At 51.4% G+C, this 19797-nt stretch overlaps 1 protein-coding gene across 3 annotated transcripts in view; it reads left to right on the plus strand.

Moving 5' to 3' along the window:
- Positions 1-19797, plus strand: part of KLHL18 (kelch like family member 18) — a 54253-nt gene that overhangs the window by 30308 nt on the left and 4148 nt on the right. For 2 of the 3 annotated variants that reach the window (XM_032318059.1, XM_032318066.1), the window contains 8 exons: positions 1093-1223; positions 3596-3736; positions 8555-8753; positions 11304-11464; positions 12653-12789; positions 14128-14365; positions 17454-17558; positions 19472-19583. In XM_032318059.1, the coding sequence (XP_032173950.1) occupies positions 1093-1223; positions 3596-3736; positions 8555-8753; positions 11304-11464; positions 12653-12789; positions 14128-14365; positions 17454-17558; positions 19472-19583 (1224 nt within the window). The remainder of the gene's footprint in view (positions 1-1092; positions 1224-3595; positions 3737-8554; positions 8754-11303; positions 11465-12652; positions 12790-14127; positions 14366-17453; positions 17559-19471; positions 19584-19797) is intronic. The other variant, XM_032318076.1, reaches the window with a different exon arrangement.

Consider the following 19797-nt stretch of genomic DNA (forward strand, 5'->3'; position numbering starts at 1 on the left):
TGTGAGGAACTCATCGAATCTGAGTCAGTCTTCATCGAGCCTTTGGTATTTGAAAGATTGTGTGATCTTGAAGGACAGCTTACAGATAATAATCAGAAAGTGATGAAAAAGAGACCTTAGTGACAGGACCTGAACTAGAATCCTTGAGTAAATGTGACCAAGAAGAGCTGGTATCAGGTAGTGAGGTGCTCTGGCATTTTACTAATGTGGAATCTGGGGGGTGGAAGGAGACTGTTTTGTTCTTTCTGAAGACTAGAAAGTTCTTAAGTGGAAATGTTTACATGGCTGGAAGCTATAAATGGCAAAGCTTGTTAAAAGGACTATCCTTTTGGCAGACAGTTGGAAAGCACATTATGGGACTCCCCAGGCTAAGTATGTGTCTGTTGGGAGGGTTCGATACAAGTTGGAGGGAATCTGCCTCTGTCCCCATGTGACCTGAGACCTGTGGACTGTGCGTGTGTGGGGCACCAGTAGTACACAGTACCAGTCATTTGAGCTGCTTGCTGCTGGGGCCATTTTCCTAAGAGGAACTCTGGCCTCCTTGTAGCAGCCCGCAGCCCGGTTGTTGACCCCGGACCCCCCAACACTTGTGCCCACCATGCCCGCTCTGTCCTTCAGTGCCCCTATTCAAGTCTGGTCTTGTTTCTTCTTTTTCTTCCTGTCACTGTGTATTTACTCTTCTGGAGGAGCCTACTGTCAGGAGTTCCTGGGCTCATGGACAGTTTGTCTCCTCCATCTGCCTTTAATAAAACTGGGATTGGGATCATGTGTTAGAGATGTCAGGTCTCTGAGTTGGTGGGGAGTCAGGAATAGGGCAGTGAGACTGCATATAAGTAAAAACTAGCAGTGGAAGCATTCGGGCTTTCTTTCTTTTTCTTTTTTTTTTTTTTTAACCATTTTAACGCCCATGAAACTGTGTTGTTTGCATTCTTCCCCTGTCACCGAGTATGTGGAACTGATCAGCTCAGCTGTCATGTACTGGGATGCCTCTGGTGCCATTGCGACAGGCAGGGGCTTAGCGGGGCAAAGGGCCGGTCAGGTTTTGTATTTGCAATACTCAGTATCTCTCTTTGTATTTCTCTTTGCCCACAGATTGGAGACCACAAATTTAGTGCCCACCGGATCGTCTTGGCAGCTTCTATCCCGTACTTCCACGCTATGTTTACAAATGACATGATGGAGTGCAAGCAGGACGAGATTGTAATGCAAGGAATGGACCCCAGGTACTCAGCTTCTCCACTGGGTCTCTCGGTCTTCAGGTTCCCAGGCTCAGCTTCAGCCCCGTGCATGATGCTGTTGGCGGGCCCGTGGCGGGACATAGCACTGTTGGAGCGACACGTTTAATAGGAGCTAGCACCAAGATATTTTTTTATAACGAGGACTGGGTACAAATGGGGTGAGACGTTATCCTTTGCCCTTTTCTGTGCTAACCGTTCTAGCTGATGAAATAGTTTTCCAAACGAGGGTCTTCATTCTGTATTCTCCCCAGCTGTCTCATACAGTGTTGGCCATTAGAACTTCCGGCACTGATGGGAATGTTGCATTTTTACTCTCCAGAATGGTGACCACTATATGTAGCTATATGTAGCTACTGAGCATTTGAATTTTAACTAGTGGGATTAAATAAATGAATTCTACATTTTACTTAATTTTAAAATTAACTTTAGCTTAATTTGAAATTGCCGTGTATGGCTCGTAGCTGCTATATGGGATAACACAGATTCAGAAAATGGCAAAATCGTGGTTATTGAATGGTTGAGAAAATTGAAGCCCAAAGAGGGGAAGCCCAAAAGTTATCTCATCTAAATGCCTTTCAGTGTCCAAGACAGCCCTCCCTAGCAGGCAGTTCCAGGCCCCAAACATCAGTGCTGCCAAAGCTGAGATAGTCTGCCCTAGATGAATTTTAGAGGCAGGAGGCAATACCATAACCGCTGAAATCATGTCATCAGGCACTTACTTAACGTTGTCCTGACATGCAAAGTCACTTACTAATGGATGCTGTTCGTGGAAATACCTTGCTAATTACTGTATGAAGACTTTATATAAACATATTTCATAGTATGCCTTTTGGGGCCTTGAAAGGGAGAAGGATGTTTATGTGACTGATTCTGTGTTTGATTTTGTGGCAAGTCTATGAACTGAGGCTGTATGTTTATAACCTAGGCTCTATCCAAGGGTCTGCTGTACCCCTACTTATGTGCCTGGCACTGTTCGGAGGTCTGGGAATGCAGTAGCCGACGAGACACCCAGGGTGACTCAGGGCAATGACATTCTTGTTGGAGGAGAAACAATAAAGCAATGATTCCGTGACATCAGCCAGTAACCTGTCATTTGTTTGCTGCCTTCTTAATCTCACCATGGTGGGAACTGGGGGTGAAGGAGCTGGGAAACTGTAGTAACCTCTGGATGATTGCAGTGACCTGCCTCAGCACGTGGAGGCATTTTATATCCCCACTGCAAGGCAGAAATCTCAGGCCAGCTACTTCTAAGGAAAGACGCAGAAGGAGGTCTGCAAGGACACTTGTGCGCTCTCTTCTCTGAGGTCTGTGTCTGAAGGAGCTGTGCTCATCGTTATGCACAGTCCAAGTGCTTCATTTTTCAGAGGTAGACTGAGCACCTGTCATGTGTGCGGCTGTAAGCACTGAGCTATAGCACAGAGAAAACAGTGCCTCTGAGTGTGCCTCTAGTCCTGGGGATCGGGCTATAACCATAACCGCACATGTGCAGGATAGGGCTGGCAAATGAGACCAGGTTGAGAAAAGTAAAGTGAATGATGGTGGAGGTCTGTGCTATTCCAGGGTGATAAAGGAAGGCCTCTGTGATGAGGTGACATTTGAGCCGAGACCTTCATTAAAGTGAGGGAGTGAGCCGCCTGGTGACAGAGCCCTCCAGACGGAGCAGACGGTACAGAGACCCTGCGGTGAGAATGTATTCGGCATGTTGGTCTAGAGTGAGGGCTAGGAGTGGAAGGCGTTGAGGTCAGAGCCGGAGAGGGGCCAGACCACATACAGCCGAGACGGAACTGGGAGTTCTTTTCCAGTGGGAATTCAAAGGCAGAAAAATTTGTCGGCCTCTCATTCTGGAAATGTATCCCAAAGAAATAATAAAAACACTATTTATGACGGCAGTAAGAAGTTGCTAGCTACGAGGCCTACCTGTAAAGGAAATAAATTAGGGCGTGTTTACATGTTGAAATACTGTATAGCAGCCACTAAAAATGATAAATGTGAAGACAGCGTAGCAGCATGGGAAAGGACTCAATAAGTATTGTGTGATTATCTGCGTACCATTTGTGCATGCAGGCAAATAATGAATGAACCCAAGAAAGTAACCACGGTTGACTCATTCAGTAGTGAGATTGTGGGTACTTGCTTTCTCATTTTAGAATTTTCTGTAATAAGATTATTTGGGCAATGAAGATGGCTTAAGAAGTAGAATGAGTCTTCGGCTCTGGGGAAGTCATTATTCCTGTCAGATTCTCGAAGGGCCTGGGCACTCAGTGGATGTTAGAGCAGGGCCCACACATTCCCCAGGTAGGCATGTCAGCTCAGCGAGGGCCAGAGTCTCTGAAGCGGCTCTTTCCTCTTTTCTCTAGCGCCCTGGAGGCTCTGATCAACTTCGCCTACAACGGCCACCTTGCCATTGACCAGCAGAACGTGCAGTCTTTGCTGATGGGCGCGAGCTTCCTGCAGCTGCAGAGCATCAAGGACGCCTGCTGCACATTCCTCCGAGAACGGTGAGGCCCCGCACCCGGCCCATGGCAGGGAGCGCACCCAGGTCAGTCCTGGAAGCCCCTGCCAACTCGCTCCGTGAGGGAGTGAGCCTGAGAGCTGACTCTTCAGATCGCAGCCGAGCGGTGCCCGGTTCTTTGGGGTGAACCTTTAAGGAACATATTTATGGACCCCTGCCTCTGCCCTCTCCTGGCCTGACATGTACCTCTTCTTCTGGTCCTCCAGTCTGACCAGGAGCGGACTTAGCTGGCTGTTCTCACCAAACCGACGGATTCTGTGCTGCTCACTCTTCCATAGCCCATCTCCTTTGTGTGGATCCGTTCCCCTCCTTGAATATCTTGACTTCTTTTTCCTTCAGCTCTTTAGAGAGCCACCCAAATTTCACCTTCTGGAACTCTGTCCCCCTAAATCTTCTGGAAGCAGTCACTCTGTGCTCTTTTAGGGTAAGGACCACGTAGTATATCCCTACCTAGGTCCAGCATTCAGCAATGCCCCTTTGATGACTGAGCTGATAAGAAGGCTCTTTTTCCCCCTGAAGAGGGAGAGCTCTTAGCCATGAGGTCAAAGCTGCCCCTTAACCACTAGAGACGTGGGGGTGCAGGGTAGTGCTGGGCTTCACAGTCTCTGTCTGTGGTGCTCTCTGAGGCCCGGCCTCCACCTGAGCTTCTGTGATCCGAGGGTCCCTGGCCTGAAGACCAGCATTTTTCTTGTCTCAGATCTGCCCTCCTGAACCTCATTTCTTCTTAGAGCTGATGTTTCCCTGTCCCGGTCCAGCTCCATCAGTCCAGCTCCCTTATCAGCTCTGTGGACCCCACCTGCTGTCCCTATCCTGCTCCCATGATGCTCATGGACATCACCGAGCACTGCTGTGTGTGCAGCTAGTCTTAAAAACCGTGGGTATGATGCTTAGCACACGGGGCAGTCTCTGCTGGGTGCAGGGTGAGTGGTTTCATCGTGAGATAGGTAGTCTTGTTTCAGGTTTTACAGATGAGACCACATAAAGACAGCATAGCCCCAGAGCCTGCCTTGACCCTGTGCTGGGATGGCTTCTGGGTCAGGCTGGACGATGCATGTGGGGGTATGAGGCACCCTGGCTCTCCTACTCACTCGTGAGCTGCTTAAGGATGTAGACCAGTCTTGGTTTGTCTCTCTGTCCCCACAGAGCTCAGAATGATTAAGTCGGCATTCTGGAAAGGATGCAGTTGGCCACTCTCACAAGGGGACAACAGCTCCACCTAGGGGCTTTCGAGGTCATCACTCAACACTGGACCCAGCTTTTGTTACAAAGCAGTGTCAACCAAAACGTGCTTAGAAAATTGATTTTTAGACCAGTGGAGTTTTTACATGCATCAGTGACATTTTAGGAAGACGCACTTAAGCACAAAGCCTGACATTATGAGTCTGTCCTTGACATTTTCCCATTCAGCCCTGCAAGATCCCTTCTGAAGCCTCACTTCACACCTTATTCCTGTCTTCATTCCTTCCCACAGGCCCCAGAGACTTGACCTGCTTTCTGTTTTCCTTCCAGTAGTTACCATCACTTCCTCTGTTCCTTGGGGTGGTTCTCCCTGAGCCCGGCTGCAGAGTGTGTTAGGGCCCCCACCCCACCTGTCCCCATCCCATGTGCCCCTATTCAAAGATAAGCATGTGGGCCCTTCATTGTCAAGCTGTGATTACTAACGACTTGAGAGAAACCGTTCTGAGCAATAGTGGGAAAGACAGGATTTCCCAGAGCACAGAGAAGCTGTAAAGCTGTCAGAGTTGTCCATGAGGTTGGAGTTGATTTTTTTTTTTTTCTTATGGTCCCTTTCCAAGTGTTCAGATGTATGGGCCTCCTTGTTTTTAGGTGAGCACTGGAGCTATGTATTCTCCAAAACTCTTCTCTCAGAATTGAATCAGAACCTCGGATGCATCAGTGAACCAAGCCAGTAACTTACTTAATTCAGGTCACTGCTTCCTGCCTCTGATAAAGCATTACCTCTTACTGCTAACAGAGTCAAGCTGTGCTGCAAGGAAGGTGGTTGCTGGTTGTGAGGTGGCTAATGAAAGATGGGGGTCTGTCTCCGCCCTTGGGGTTCATTTTCCCCCTTCTCTTCCTCCTGCTCCTGAATGGGGCCCTCTCCTTCCCCACCAGCTGCCTCACATGCAGCTTCTCACATCTCATCAACATGAAAGCCCAGTTCAGTTGAAGGTGGGTTTTGCTCTCCTTATTAGAGAGCCAAAGGCGAGGTACAGGAGTCCTAACCTGAGAGGGAGCAGATGGAAATGTGCACCAGGCAGCTACTTGGCCATCTTTCCCCACGGCTCTGGACTCTAACCAGTTCCCAGTCCATAGCACTGAAGCCTCCTCTTGAGCTGATGTTGCTGTGGCTGGGGTCAGCGAAGCACGTGGTGTAGAGGCCCAGGGAAGGTGGAGACTCACCTCGGCCATATGTGTGTTAAGGCCTTTAAACCAGTCTCATTCAGTCCCTGTAAGTGCTCCAGGAGAAGGGTGGTATTTGATGACTGAGCTGACCTTCTGACCTTGAGCCCTGTGTTCCTCACTGGCTCAGCGGCCTTGCCTAGGTGTTAGTCAGTGCTCATGCTTCCTGGCCTTTGTGGAAATGCACACAGATTTCCAAAGAACTGGACCAAACCAGTTCAGGCTGGAAGGGAAGCAATAGCTTGTGGAATTTAGATTATCCCAAAGGCGGGCTCCTGAGCGACTCAGCCCTTCAGAGACTCTGCAGCTGGGGGAGAGTGGTGACTGTTGACTAGCGAATATAACTCTGCCTGTTACTTTAAGCAGTGTGGCGGGGTGAGGCACCTGGGTGGCTCAGTCGGTTAAGTGACTGCCTTCAGGCTCAGGTCATGATCTTGACGTCCTAGGATCAACCACCTCAGGCTCTCTGCTGGGTGGGAAGTCTGCTTCTCCCTCTCCCTGCCACTCCCCCTGCTTGTGCTAGCATGCTCTCTTTCTCTCTCTGTCAAATCTTTAAAAATAAATAAACAGGGCGCCTGGGTGGCTCAGTGGGTTAAGCCGCTGCCTTCAGCTCAGGTCATGATCTCAGGGTCCTGGGATCGAGGCCCGCATCGGGCTCTCTGCTCAGCAGGGAGCCTGCTTCCCTCTCTCTCTCTGCCTGCCTCTCCATCTACTTGTGATTTCTGTCTGTCAAATAAATAAATAAAATCTTAAAAAAAAATAAAAAAATAAAAAAAATAAAAAATAAAAAATAAAAATAAATAAACAAACAACATGGCAGGGAAGGAAAGCAGGCAGTCTAATAATGAAAACCTGGGCCCCTTCCATCCGATAAACACCCTCTCCCTCCACAGATTATCAGTCACAAAGTCAAAACAAGAAAACCCCATCCTCAGGGTCTCCCGCTATCACCAAGATTTCAGAACCAATTTGGGTGCATTTGAAATTTTGTCAGATGCAATAGTAGTAAGAAAAACAACCACGATAAAAAATTAAGACAGTAGCTGACTTTACGTCAAACACCATGCTGAGTGCTTTTGCCACATTCTTGCTTAAGCGTGGCCACAGGTGTGGGAGCTGGCTAGCTGCTATCCTTACCTTTTTCCAGGTGAGGCTGTTATGGACGCTTGAGGAGCCCTCCATGTCACCTGGTGGGACGCAGGGCCCAAATATACCCAGATGGCCCCAGCGAGGGCAGGTCTGTCTCCAAGTCGTGGGAACGGATACGGGATTCATTCCGCACCACCACTTGCTTGGAGAGGACTGGGAGCACATTCTTAGTTTCTCTGAGCCTCAGTTTTCCATCTAAAAGTGGAAATAATGATTGCTCTGTAGCGCTGTTGAAAAGGTTCTGGCTGGAGAAGTACTGGGTGCCCTGATGGTGCTGAGTGAGCGGTAGATGCTGCTGTCATTCCTAGGTGTCCTGTTAGACCCATAGAGTTTCTTGCCGTTGACAGAAGATGGAATGTAAGGATCCTGATGTTAGAGAAGTCATCTCTCTGCATGGTTTAATCTCTTACTCTAGGGGTACGTGGGTGGCTCAGTAGGTTAAGTGGCAGCCTTCAGCTCAGGTCTTGATCCCAGGGTCCTGGGATCGAGCCCCGTATCAGGCTCCCTGCTCAGCGGAGAGGCTGTTTCTCCTCTCCCTCTGTCTGCCTCTCTGCCTGCTTGTGCTCGCTCTCTCTGTTTCTGTCAAATAAATAAAGAAAATCTTCAAAAATTTTTTAAAAAAACACAAAACAATAAACTCTCATTCTACAACTTCAGTGCCCTCCTGGGGAACAGGTAGGTGTTCGACCAAGAGTATCAGTGGCCGGGGCGCCTGGGTGGCTCAGTTGGTTAAGCATCTGCCTTCGGTTTAGGTCATGATCTCGGGATCCTGGGATCGAGCACCCTATCAGGCTCCCTGCTTGGCGGGAGTCTGCTTCTCCCTCTCCTCCCCACTCATGCTCTCTCTCACCATCTCTGTCTGTCTCTCTCTTTCAAATAAATAAATAAGATCTTAAAAAAGAAGAAGAAGAATGTCAATGACCTAAGGGAAAGCAAACAGGTTTTCCAGTGCATATTCTTCTGTTGTCTTCATAGCTGCTTCCCAGGACTTCCCAGAGAGCTCATCCCCCCTAGATGCACTGAGCACGAGGTCCCAGAGGCAGGCACTGTGAGGATAAAACTGTCTTCATTGTAAACCTTCACAATTGAGTCCCTGAGCAGTGTACCTGGGATCGTGTAGGGAGTTTGCGGCCAACCAGACAGCAAAGATGGGTTTTCTGCATTCTTTAGCTCTCCCCAGAACCAACCTGAGAATGATCGAAGATACCATTCTTCCTCTAACTTTTTTTTTCCCCTTTTCTAATGGCAAAAGTCTTCACCCCAAAAATTGCCTGGGCGTCCGCCAGTTTGCCGAGACCATGATGTGCGCCGTGCTGTATGATGCGGCCAACAGCTTCATCCACCAGCACTTCGTGGAGGTGTCCATGTCGGAAGAATTCCTGGCCCTGCCCTTGGAAGACGTGCTCGAGCTGGTGTCTCGGGACGAGCTGAACGTGAAGTCAGAGGAGCAGGTGTGTAGAGCGCGGTAGCCGTGTGCAGGGCACGTGGGGGCTGCCCCTCTAATCTTCTCTGTTTTTTCATGAAGACCATAATGCATGTGCGGCTTGTTTATTATGGGTTTGTTTCATTATACTGTGTTCGTGTTTCATGAGCACTTTATATCCATTTCAGTGTCTAACATTCAGTGGATTTTTTTAAAAAGATCTTATTTATTTATTTGAGTGAGAGAGAGAGAGAGGATGAGCAGGGGGAGTTGGAGAAGGAGAAGCAGACTCCGTGCTGAGCAGGGAGCCCGATGTGGGGCTCAGGCCCGGGACTCTGGGATCATGACCTGAGCTAAAAGCAGATGCCTAACTGATTGAGCCACCCAGACACCCCTCAGTGGATTTTATCAACATCACACCCCTTATTCTTAGAAGTTCCAGTGATTTCCCATATTTACTATTAGAAATAATGCTGCCACTGGATATTAGCATAGATAACTCTTTAAATGTCTTCCTCTAAAGGGGAGCAGAGCACTGGGGCAATTACTGGGGAGGAATATGAAGTTGGAAGGGATTGGTTTGTTTTTTAAGGTGAGAGAAATGGCAGTATATTTGACTACTGGTGGGAATTTTCCAGAAGAGAGGGAAGAGTCGGTGACATAGGAGGAAAGGGAGAATGGCTGCTGGCGTGACGTCCTGGAGGAAGCAAGAGGAGGCTGAGTCGAGGGCTTAAGGGGTGTCCCTGCTGGGAGCACCAGCCACTCCCGCCCACCCCCGCGGAAGGGAGAACCTCCACAGCCAGGGGCACAGGGAGAAGCTGGCAAAGCCTGCTGACATTCTCTTCTGCTGCGTGTCTATTTTCTTAGCTGGGAATAAGGATCGGGAGGAGGGTGAGAAATGTGAGGGGAGAGGAAAAGGCATGAGCCAGCCCTCTGGGAGCAGGAGAGGAAATAGATGACACCAGGGAAAGGAAGAGGGGCTTGGTGGGAAGTAGGGCCTGATGAGATTAGCAGCCACGAAGTTAGAATGGACCCACCAGGGGGTGCCTGGCTGGCTCTTGATCTGGGGTTTGAGTCTGAGCTCGATGTTGGGCATAGAGATTACTAAAAAGAATAGATAAACTTTAAAAAATAAATAAATAAAAAGGAAAGGAAAGGACCAGCCAGCTCCTGCAGCGGCATATGCTGCTGTGGGGTCCACTTATGGAGCTGGACCTCACCAGGGAAGAGACTTTTTCCAGATGGGTGTGATTAAGGGAGGAAGGTGCACAGCATGAGTGCTGAGGGCACCCACCTCAGAACCCGCAGAGCCCATGCTGGGTGAGACCGCACGGAGGAAGCAGGCCAGAGGGGCCCTGAGCGCGAGGTTGGGGGAGACGGAGCAGCGTCAGAGGCCCATTGACATCAGTTATGGAGGGGAAAGGGTTGGAGGCAGTGGGGAGCACGGCAGAATGAAACCGATGGAAGGGGCAAAGCGTTTGAATGGCTAGGGTCCTCGAAGGACAAAGGAGACCTCTTGTGGGGTTCTCAAGAAGAGTGAATAAAGGAGAACACAGGGTATTAGCAGTCAGAGAGGAGCAAAGGGCAATCCCTTTGGTCAGCAGAGGTGTGGTGCAGGCGCCGGGAGAGGACAAAGTAGATGTTACTTGGAGCAGAGGGTGGCCAGGACTGGACGGCGAAGGGCTCTGGTGCGGGGGTGAGATGCTTGGACCTGCCCCTGCAGGCGCCGGGAGCTCGTCTGCGGCAAGGCGTCCGCTGCTCCGGTCACTGGAAAACCTAACCCAGGCCCCGGGCAGAGCAGCTCGGGACGCTTGCCGTGTGGAGTCCTGGCCTGCTGGGAAGCTCTGCTTCAGCGGGAGGAGCCCCAGGTCCCAGGAGGCAAGCTGTTGGGAGGTTAGTCAGCTCATTTCCCTAATATCCGAAGAACAGTAGAAAAGGGTGTCCCGAGTGTGGCCGTGTGGACACTATAAGGTTCAGGGAAGAGCCTGTCCCAAGAGCGAGCCCTGTCCCAAGCTCTTCCACTGATGAACATGACCCAGGGCAGCTCGCTTATTGGTGATACGTTGGATCCAGGGTTCTAGAGGGATGTACCCTTGTGGCTGGAGCCCTTAGGGAAAGCTCCAGAGTGCGTCGATCTGGAACCAGGCCTTAAGGAAAGGGGGGCGGGTTTAGATGAAGAGGAGGATTTGAGGGGCCTTCACAATGCAGGGGTATGTGTGGACAGAGAAGTAGCCAGCCTAGGAGAGCAGAGGGTGGAGAGGGCCGAGGAGCGAAGACAAGCGGCCAGTGTGGTGACATGCAGAAAGGAGGAAGGAACCCCTGGCAGCTTTCCATTAGGAAGACGTAATGAAAGCCGGGAAGCTGTTACAGCCACTGAGGCTTGCCTTTCAAGAGGCTGGGCCAAACGGGGAGACGGGGAAGCAGGAAGCAGTGACTTCAGGAGACAAGTGGGAGGAAAGATGGAGGGGCCCGAGGGACTGCCTCCGTAGAGGGAGTGCAGGGGTTGAGACTGGGGGCCCGGGGACGTGGCCCCAGGAGCGAGGGGTTACTAAACGGCTTGCACTTTCCGCCACGGCAGGTCTTTGAAGCTGCGTTGGCCTGGGTCAGATATGACCGGGAGCAGAGGGGGCCGTGCCTCCCTGAGCTGCTGTCCAATATCCGCCTGCCCCTCTGCCGGCCCCAGTTCCTGTCAGACCGCGTGCAGCAGGATGACCTGGTGCGTTGCTGCCACAAGTGCAGGTGAGTGAGGACTGGCCCGCATAGGACGCTGCCGGGGGCAAGGGGGCCAGGCGGAGAAGGGGCTTGGGCTCCTAGGCTGTGTGTGTCCCAGCTCAGGGGCAGAAGAATTTGACACGGTCAGTCCTAATTCACGGCACGCAGATTGACCTGCCTTGGGTCTAGACCATGGAAGAGCCCAAGTCAATCCCTTGGGCAAGTAAATGTTCCATGAGGGGGCATGGAGGCAGAAGGGGCCTCCTCCCCTGCACTCCCTGAGGATCTTCTAGCATCTCCAGGAGTTGACTTAGTGGTGACTCCCTGGGGCTCCTCGTTGTCTCTAGTAAACATTAGTGCACTGGCCTCAGGTGGGTTTGGGCCTGCCTATAGTGATAGGCACGGGGGGAGGTGGTGTTTACCAGCAGGGGAAACTTACCCAAGGTACATCAGTGACAACGTAGCATAGCAGGGCTCCCGAAACAGCCAGGAAGGCAGTAGCCATATGGGAGGGTCATTATAAAAGTAGAACAGCAAAGGAAAGTGTTCACCTTCCTCCAAACAGCCTGTCATATTCACAGCGAGTTCAGAGGAAGTCGGTGTCTGTGTGCGAGCCACATGAAGGCGTATGGCAGGAGGGGGTGGTGTGGCTGCAGGTGGGGGGACCCCGTGATAAGCAGTCCAAGAGGGCTGTTGAGTTTGAACTTCATTCTGAAGGCAGCAGGTAGCTATTGAAGGTTCTTCGACGGCTTGAGCGATAGTGTGGGGGGTGGGATGGAGAGGCAGGGCTGGAGGCAGGGCAGTCGGTCAGCAGCAGTCGGCTTCTGCCACAGTCTAGGTGAGAAATGGCACTTTGCGGGGTGCGAGCCAGAGGGATAGGAAGGAAGAGCTGGGTCTTGGCAGACAGGATGCAGGCTGCTTCTCGAACTCCCCAGCGCCAGCTGTCGTAGCCACTACCCTGTTCTCCTGCCAGTGTGTGCCTATTAGAAGACAGTCGCTCTGATTACTCTGCTCATCTCGCCCCTCCGATTCTGAGGATGTTTCAGGAGCTGTGCTTCCGCCTGGACTCACCTGGGTTCAAGACCAAACCTTCCAGAATGCTTCTCCTCGCATGTTTCCCCTCCAGTTGGGGGTGGGGCGACCAGACTCGGAAATACAAATGTAGACCATGTGGGGAGGATACCTGGCTTTGTGACATCCTGCACCTTATTCCAGGGACCTGGTAGACGAAGCCAAGGACTATCACCTCATGCCGGAGCGCCGGCCCCACCTGCCGGCTTTCAGAACTCGGCCTCGCTGCTGCACGTCCATCACAGGCCTTATCTATGCCGTGGGGGGCCTCAACTCAGCAGGTATCTTGCAGCTCCCCTTTGCAGGGCCCTGTCTTGGACTTTGGATGAAAAAGCACCAAACAACCTAGCCTGGTCCTCTGGCTCCCTTCCTCCATGTGTCGCCACCCTGGTCTCTCCTGATTGAGGCAGCTGCTATGCTGGGCAGTGAAAGGGTGTCAGGTGTGAATACCATTGAATCAGAGTATCAGAGCCAAATACCAGCCTTGGAGAGCGTGCAGTCTGAGACCCAACTCTGTTACCCGCTGCCTGTGATGGGAGTCACATTTGGTCCTATGGATATCTAGGGTTAGACTGAGCCTGTCACCATGAGAAGGGAAATTCTCCAAATACACAGGGTTGCCCCTACCCATAATCCCACTTTCTCGCCACCTGCTGCCTCCCGTGCAGCGCATGCAGGCTTTAGAGTCGGCATGTTCTTGGCTGCTCACCCAGCCAAGTTCTCAGGCAAGCCCATGAGGCCCCCTGCCCTCCTGCACACCCAGACACAGGGAGGGGCACTGTGGACTCCTGGATCTTGGTGGCACGGTTGGTGGCAAAGGGCGGTGTCACTTCCCACGTGAAGGCCGGGCCTTTCCTCAGGGTCAGTCCAGGCTCATGGAGGGGGCAGGTGGTGGGCAGTCCTGGGCAGTTCTGTTTTTAATTGTAGGTTAATGAGAGGTGGGTGCTAGTCTGCTTACCCTATGCTTGTTGACCATGTGTCCTGGAAAAGGGATGACCTCAGCTGGTAGACGCTGGGGTGTGGTAGGTGTGAAGTGCCCCACGGTGGGATAGAACAGGGAGGAGATGATTTTATTTGATCCAAAAAACACCCTGTTGTAAATGTCAGGGTTGGACTCATCATTCCTGCTGACTGTAACTACCATTTGTTGAGCACGTAATGTGTTCTACAACTACGTTAGGTGCTTTTCTGCCATTTAATCCTGACGACAGCTCTGCCATAGAGATTATCTCCATGTCGCATGTGAGAGTAGAAGATGGGGATACAAAGCAACTTGCCCAGGGTCACATGCTAATAAGTGAAGGCAGCAGGGGAACCCAGGTTCTTCCCTCTGGGCATGCCCCCTGCACTGTGGGGAGAGTGTGTCCATTTCCCTTCCACTTTGGCCTTAAGCGGGTGGAATACCTTATTGTGGCTTAAAACTAAACGCTTCCTGTCTGATTCTGATTTTCCTTAAAGAATTCGGTTTGAGGTTAGCACGGCTGAAGCGTCTTAGTGGGCCCATGTGGCTTGAGCATTTCTGTGGGGAGAGCCGATAGAGCCAAGTCAAACGTTCCATGTAATCAATGCCCAACAGCTATGATCTAAACACGTGGTCTCATTTGTTTTAATTTGAGTAGCAAATTTTTATGCAGGTGATTCCCTGAATGTGGTAGAAGTGTTCGACCCCATTGCCAATCGCTGGGAGAAGTGCCATCCCATGACGACAGCCCGCAGCCGCGTCGGTGTGGCTGTGGTGAATGGGCTTCTCTATGCCATCGGGGGTTATGACGGCCAGCTGCGGCTGAGCACCGTGGAGGTCTACAACCCAGAGACGGACACGTGGACCAGAGTGCGGAGCATGAATAGCAAGAGGAGGTATTCTGGAAGCCACTTGGGCAGCCCGAGCGCACACACTGAGCATCTGGGGCGCGCCATGCTAGACGGGCAGGGGCACAGAGTAATAGAAAACACAAGCTGGCCTGGCGGTTTCCTGTGGCTAGGCCAGCCACTGCCAGCACCTACCCGGAGCTCGCCCCCATCTGCTCCAAAGTAAAATCCTTGCCTTGTCCGTTGAGGAGACACAGACATGTAGAAGTTGTATTGTTATTTAAGTGTCAGATAAGGACTGAAACATATGTTATGGTAGATTTCCAAAAGGGAAAGAAACTGGATGGAAACATCCGGAAGATTACAGGTGAAACTTGGAGAGTAAGGAGGGTTTAACTTTATTAGTGATGAAAAGACATGAGCGGCATTGTCCCTTATACTCTCGCCCCACCCCCACCCCTGGATCCCTGCCACACCCGTGCTTCTCCCACGCTATAGCAATGTGCTTCTCTCAGTCCCCTCCTCCCTCCGCCAGGTGTGAGCACATAGGTGGACCGGATTTATGTCTCTTAACACACTCCAGATACTTGTCTCCTCTGTCACTTGCCTGCTAGATTTCCTGAAGAGGAGTTGGAGGGCATTTGAATGGCACCTCCATTCAGCCTTCTGAGTGCTGAAGGGGCAGGCGGCCTCTTCCTTCCGTCAGGCATGTGGGGAGCATGTGCACAGCTGGGCTCTGGAGTAGGAGGGATCACTGGACAGGGTCTTCTGTTCTTCTGCCCTCCGTGGGGCCACCCCGGGTCAGCGGCTTCAAGCAGCGCTCAGCTCTCTCTTCCGGGGCTGACGGAGGAGACAGTCCGTACCCCAGTAACCAGAACAGTTCTGCATCTCTCTCATGAGTCAAGCTTCCGTGACAGATGCCCAACTTTAGGGGGAAAGTCACAGGAGTTGTTTTTGAAAGGGGCAGTTTGAAAACGACTGGGGCAGATGCTCTTTGAGGGCATTTCTGCTTTGTAAATTCTGTGGCCTAAGCATTTGCCTGATAGGCCCCTTTGTCTGACCCTGCTCTGGTTGTTGTGAGTGTAAGATCAAGCGACTGCCTGTGTGGTGAGGAAGAAGTGTCAGGCCAGGAGGCGCACATACCATGTTTTGCAATATTAGTGTGTGGCCTTGAGCAGGGAGGAGTCTGCCTTTGTACCGGTAAGACCAGATTCACAAAGGGTCACAGTAGGTTTGTTTGGGAAGAAAAATTTGTATACATGATCGGCTCCTCCCTGAGCTAACAGTCTCCCGGTTCCTTCCTCCCCATACCTCAGTGCTTCCCTTTTCTGTCCTTGGGCGTCTCACAGCCTTCTGTGGCCTCGGATGACTCATTGCTCCATTTCCCCAGCCATGAGTGCCTTTTTTGCTTTTACTGCAGCCCGTTCTTCTCTGGGTGTCTGCTCTGGGCAACTTCCTTGCTTTGATGTCACAGAGTTTGGAGTGTTGTCTGGGAGAAGAGTCCTCCGGGCATCCCCTTCCCTCACTGTGGTTAATGCCCTCTTATTAGCAAAGACCCGGCTCCGTTTCATCCCTTTGAAATTACAGGCTGCCAAAAACTGTTCTGAGTCACTTCTTGCCTACCGTCCCACACGGCTCTCTGTCCTGCTAGTGGTGACAAGCTCCTTCCTGCCATCATCCTTCCCCTCGCCTGCAGTGTTCCAGGCCATGCTTCCTCTGGTGGACCAAGCAGGCCTCCTCCGTCTTCACACTGGCTTTATCACCCGGTTGATAGTTAACCTCACTCGGTTCTATGACTCTTCTCCCTCATATGGTTGCTAAACTACTGTGTTGTTCCTTCTGTCCACTTCTGGAAGCACATGACAGTGTCTAGTGAATTTGTGGTCTTCCCACCATCCTTGCCTGAGGCAAAAGTCCTTTTCCTCTTCCGGGCCAGTTGAGGGGGTCTCTTACGGTGTCACTCGAAGGGACATTACGGGGATCAGCTTTGTTTCCTGTGAACATTTGAAAGGTGGCAGTTAAACCTGGCATATTTTATTTTCCTGTTTGTCAGCCACCCAGATTCATTTTGAATCTTCTCCAGCATCAGATTTGAAAATAGTGAATCGGGCAGCTTGGCACACATGTCTAATTTCTCTTGAGGCATTGTGTAGAACAGATTTTCTGATTATGCCAGACTGCTGGGTCTTTGATCTGGGAAGAGGGGGGCACGGTGGGCAGCGTGGGAGTGAGCTCATGTTCATCCGAGGCATGCCTGTCACTGGGCAGCCCAGAGAAGGAGCCAGCCTCCCCAGCCGTGGCTGCTCGTCTGTACCGTGAAGGTGGTGGCACTTCCTTGGCAGGTGTGGTTGGGGGGAGGGGATGGCGAATGTAGAGGACCTCCATCGGTGCACAAGGGGAGCATAGCGTCACCCACAGGGACAAAGTAGTGGCGGTCAGTGCCACATCTGCCATGAAAAGACATTTGTCAAACTTCGCAGTGAATTAAATAGGAAAATCAGGCTAATAAAGCAAACCCATATTGAAGGCCTGTCCCGTACAAAGCAGTACATGAAGCATGGTCAGAGTCACACAGAGGGAGACCCTGTCTTCCAGGAGGTCCCCACTTGTTAAAGAGGCGACAGGTGACTTCCCAGCACCCCCAGGCGCCAGAATGAGCCCCTGCGGACAGGAGCTTTGGCTCGCTCGGCACTGTGACTCTAGGGCCCAGGACAGCACGCCTCCTGAGTGCCTCATGGGACGCCAGGGGTGAATGAGTGACCACGACGATGACAAGGCCTGAGATAAAGAAGCTGCTCTGGCAGCCTGGGGTCAGGAGGGACTGACTGATAGTTGTTGAGGCAAGGATGGCTTTTTGAGCAGGAGAGAGAGGACCTTTTGTAATGAGACCTTGGGCACAGTGAAGTAGAAGATGAACGTTTCAGATACATCCAGGGTGGAGAGGGCTCCCGAGGGAACCCCAACAGGTGGCACTGCAGAGCAGCTGCTTTCCCCTGTGTTCTACACTTAGTCTCACACGTGGGATTTGGGTCTGCTCTAGAAAGAGGCTGTGGTGGGCAGCTGGATCTCCAGGCAGCGTGCAAGGCTGGCCCAGGAGGTCTGAGGCCCGTCTACATGACAGCTCTGTCTTTTTCAGTGCCATGGGGACGGTCGTGCTGGATGGACAGATCTACGTCTGTGGGGGCTATGATGGCAACTCTTCTCTCAGCTCGGTGGAGACCTACTCGCCTGAGACAGACAAGTAAGGAGACCTACTCGCCTGCAGCTCCCCTGGGAAAACTGGAACTGGTTAAACGGACAGTATGAGAATTAGAACTTCAGGGTCTTAATTTAAACTTCTGAAGGATACAGAGTATCTTACCATTTCAGTCCCTAGAGTACTTTGCATATAATCGGTATTTAATAACTTCTAGTTCCTGAATGCAGGATTGACTAAATTTTAAAAACAAATGAGTCTACCTAGGTGGTTGAAGGTGTTTACTTAACAGTGTGTACTTCTTTGTTAAATCGCCCATTTTAATGGAAATGCAAGTGGAAGGAAATGAGGAATAATGAGCATCACTTTCCCAAGTAGGAGAGGTATGATTTGGGTTGGATGTGATTTAGGGGGGCAAGAAATGTTACATTGGGGATGCCTGGGTGGCTCAGTTTGTTAAGTGGCTGCCTTCGGCCCAGGTCATGATCCCAGTGTCCTGGGATTGAGTCCCACATTGGGCTCCTTGCTCGGCAGGGAGCCTGCTTCTCCCTCTGTCTCTGCCTTTGCCTGCTGCTCTGTCTGCCTGTGCTCGCTCTCTCTCTCTCTAGCAAATAAATAAATAAAATCTTTAAAAAAAAAAAAAAGGAAAGAAAGAAAGAAATGTTACGTTGTCGGATAAGCTTGGAAGGCAATGAATGATGTCTGTACCGCCAGAGTTCTTAATTTCCATCAAACATAGTAACAATTTAAAGACTGAAAAATTCGCAGTAAAGAAATCTGTTGAATCTCATCTTACGTAATGCCTGTCACCATCTTATTTTGTGGACTACTCTTTGGAAAACAGCTGGCAAGGTTAGCCCGAATTTTTCATTTCAGTATTTGAATCTTCTCATAAGCCAGTTCGTTAAATGGCTTCATCTGAATGCTTTTCAGCCAACATCCCATTCACTTAACCAACTTACTGTGTGTCAGGTGGGGTGTCTGAGATCCTTAAAAGTAGCAGCTGGGGGGCGCCTGGGTGGCTCAGTGGGTTAAAGCCTCTGCCTTTGGCTCAGGTCACGATCTCAGGGTCCTGGGATCGAGCCCCGCATCGGGTTCTCTGCTCAGCGGGGAGCCTGCTTCCTCCTCTCTCTCTCTCTGCTTGCTTGTGCTCTCTCTCTCTCAAATAAGTGAATAATTAAAATCTTAAAAAAAAAAGTAGCAGCTGGTCTGCTGGGGTCCCGGGTACATCGTGATTAGCCTACCCTGTGGGGCCTGCCTGGACCTCCTGGGAGCACCTTCATCTCTACCGCAGCTGGCAGGGAGCGGCAGGGAAGCAGGGATGACTTCTGAGAGGAGGCCCATCACGGACAGTGGGAGATGCGCATGGTAGGCAGGGAGACAGCACCAGGAGAGGCCCAGAGGAAGGAAGGTGCTCGTTGTGAATGAGGAGCTGGCGTGGGTGGCACATGGCAGGAGGGGAAAGTGCAAATAGGTGAGGCCTGAGAAAAAAAAGAACTGCACAGGGAACTCAGACTCTGCCCTGGAGGAAATGATGAGTAGCCACCCGAGGGACGTGCCACACGGCGTCGGGGTGGGCGGGGTCTCAAAGCCAGGCCTCCTGTACAGAGGCTGTGGCAGGTTGTGCGAGGGGAGGCCCAAGCTAGGCCAGCAGTAATGGGGGTGGGAACAAGCAATGACTAGAAGGCTGGCCAGAATGACTTGGTGACCACAGGAATGTTGAAGATAAAGGAGAAGAGGGCCATGAAAACGTTGAATCTGAGAAGGACAGCTAGATGGCCAGTGGCCCCATTCCCAGGACCGGGCAGGAGTAAGAGGGAAGGACTTGCCCATAGAGGTGGGGAGATTGTCCAGGGTGAGAAGGAGCGCTGTACAGTTTGCCCAGCCGCTTCCGAGCTGTCCTGGGAGGACAGCAACACTGCATCTCATGGCTTCCCTCGTCTGGCTCTTTCCTGCAGGTGGACGGTGGTGACCCCGATGAGCTCAAGTCGCAGTGCTGCAGGGGTGACGGTGTTTGAGGGCAGGATCTATGTGTCGGGCGGCCACGACGGGCTGCAGATCTTCAGCAGCGTGAGTGTGGGCTCCCCTGGGGCTAAGGGCACTCACTCCTCCCGTCTTCAAGGAATAATTCTGTCTTTAAAGATTTATTTTGAAGAGAGATCACAAATTCAAGTGGGGTGAGGGGCAGAGGGAGAGGGAGAAGGAGAGAAGCAGACTCCCTGCTGAGCGTGGAGCCCAGCGCAAGGCTCAGTCTCACAGCCCTGAAAGATCATGACCTGTGCCA

This window comes from Mustela erminea, chromosome 1, assembly GCF_009829155.1.
Source record: "Mustela erminea isolate mMusErm1 chromosome 1, mMusErm1.Pri, whole genome shotgun sequence".
Lineage (NCBI taxonomy): Eukaryota > Metazoa > Chordata > Mammalia > Carnivora > Mustelidae > Mustela > Mustela erminea.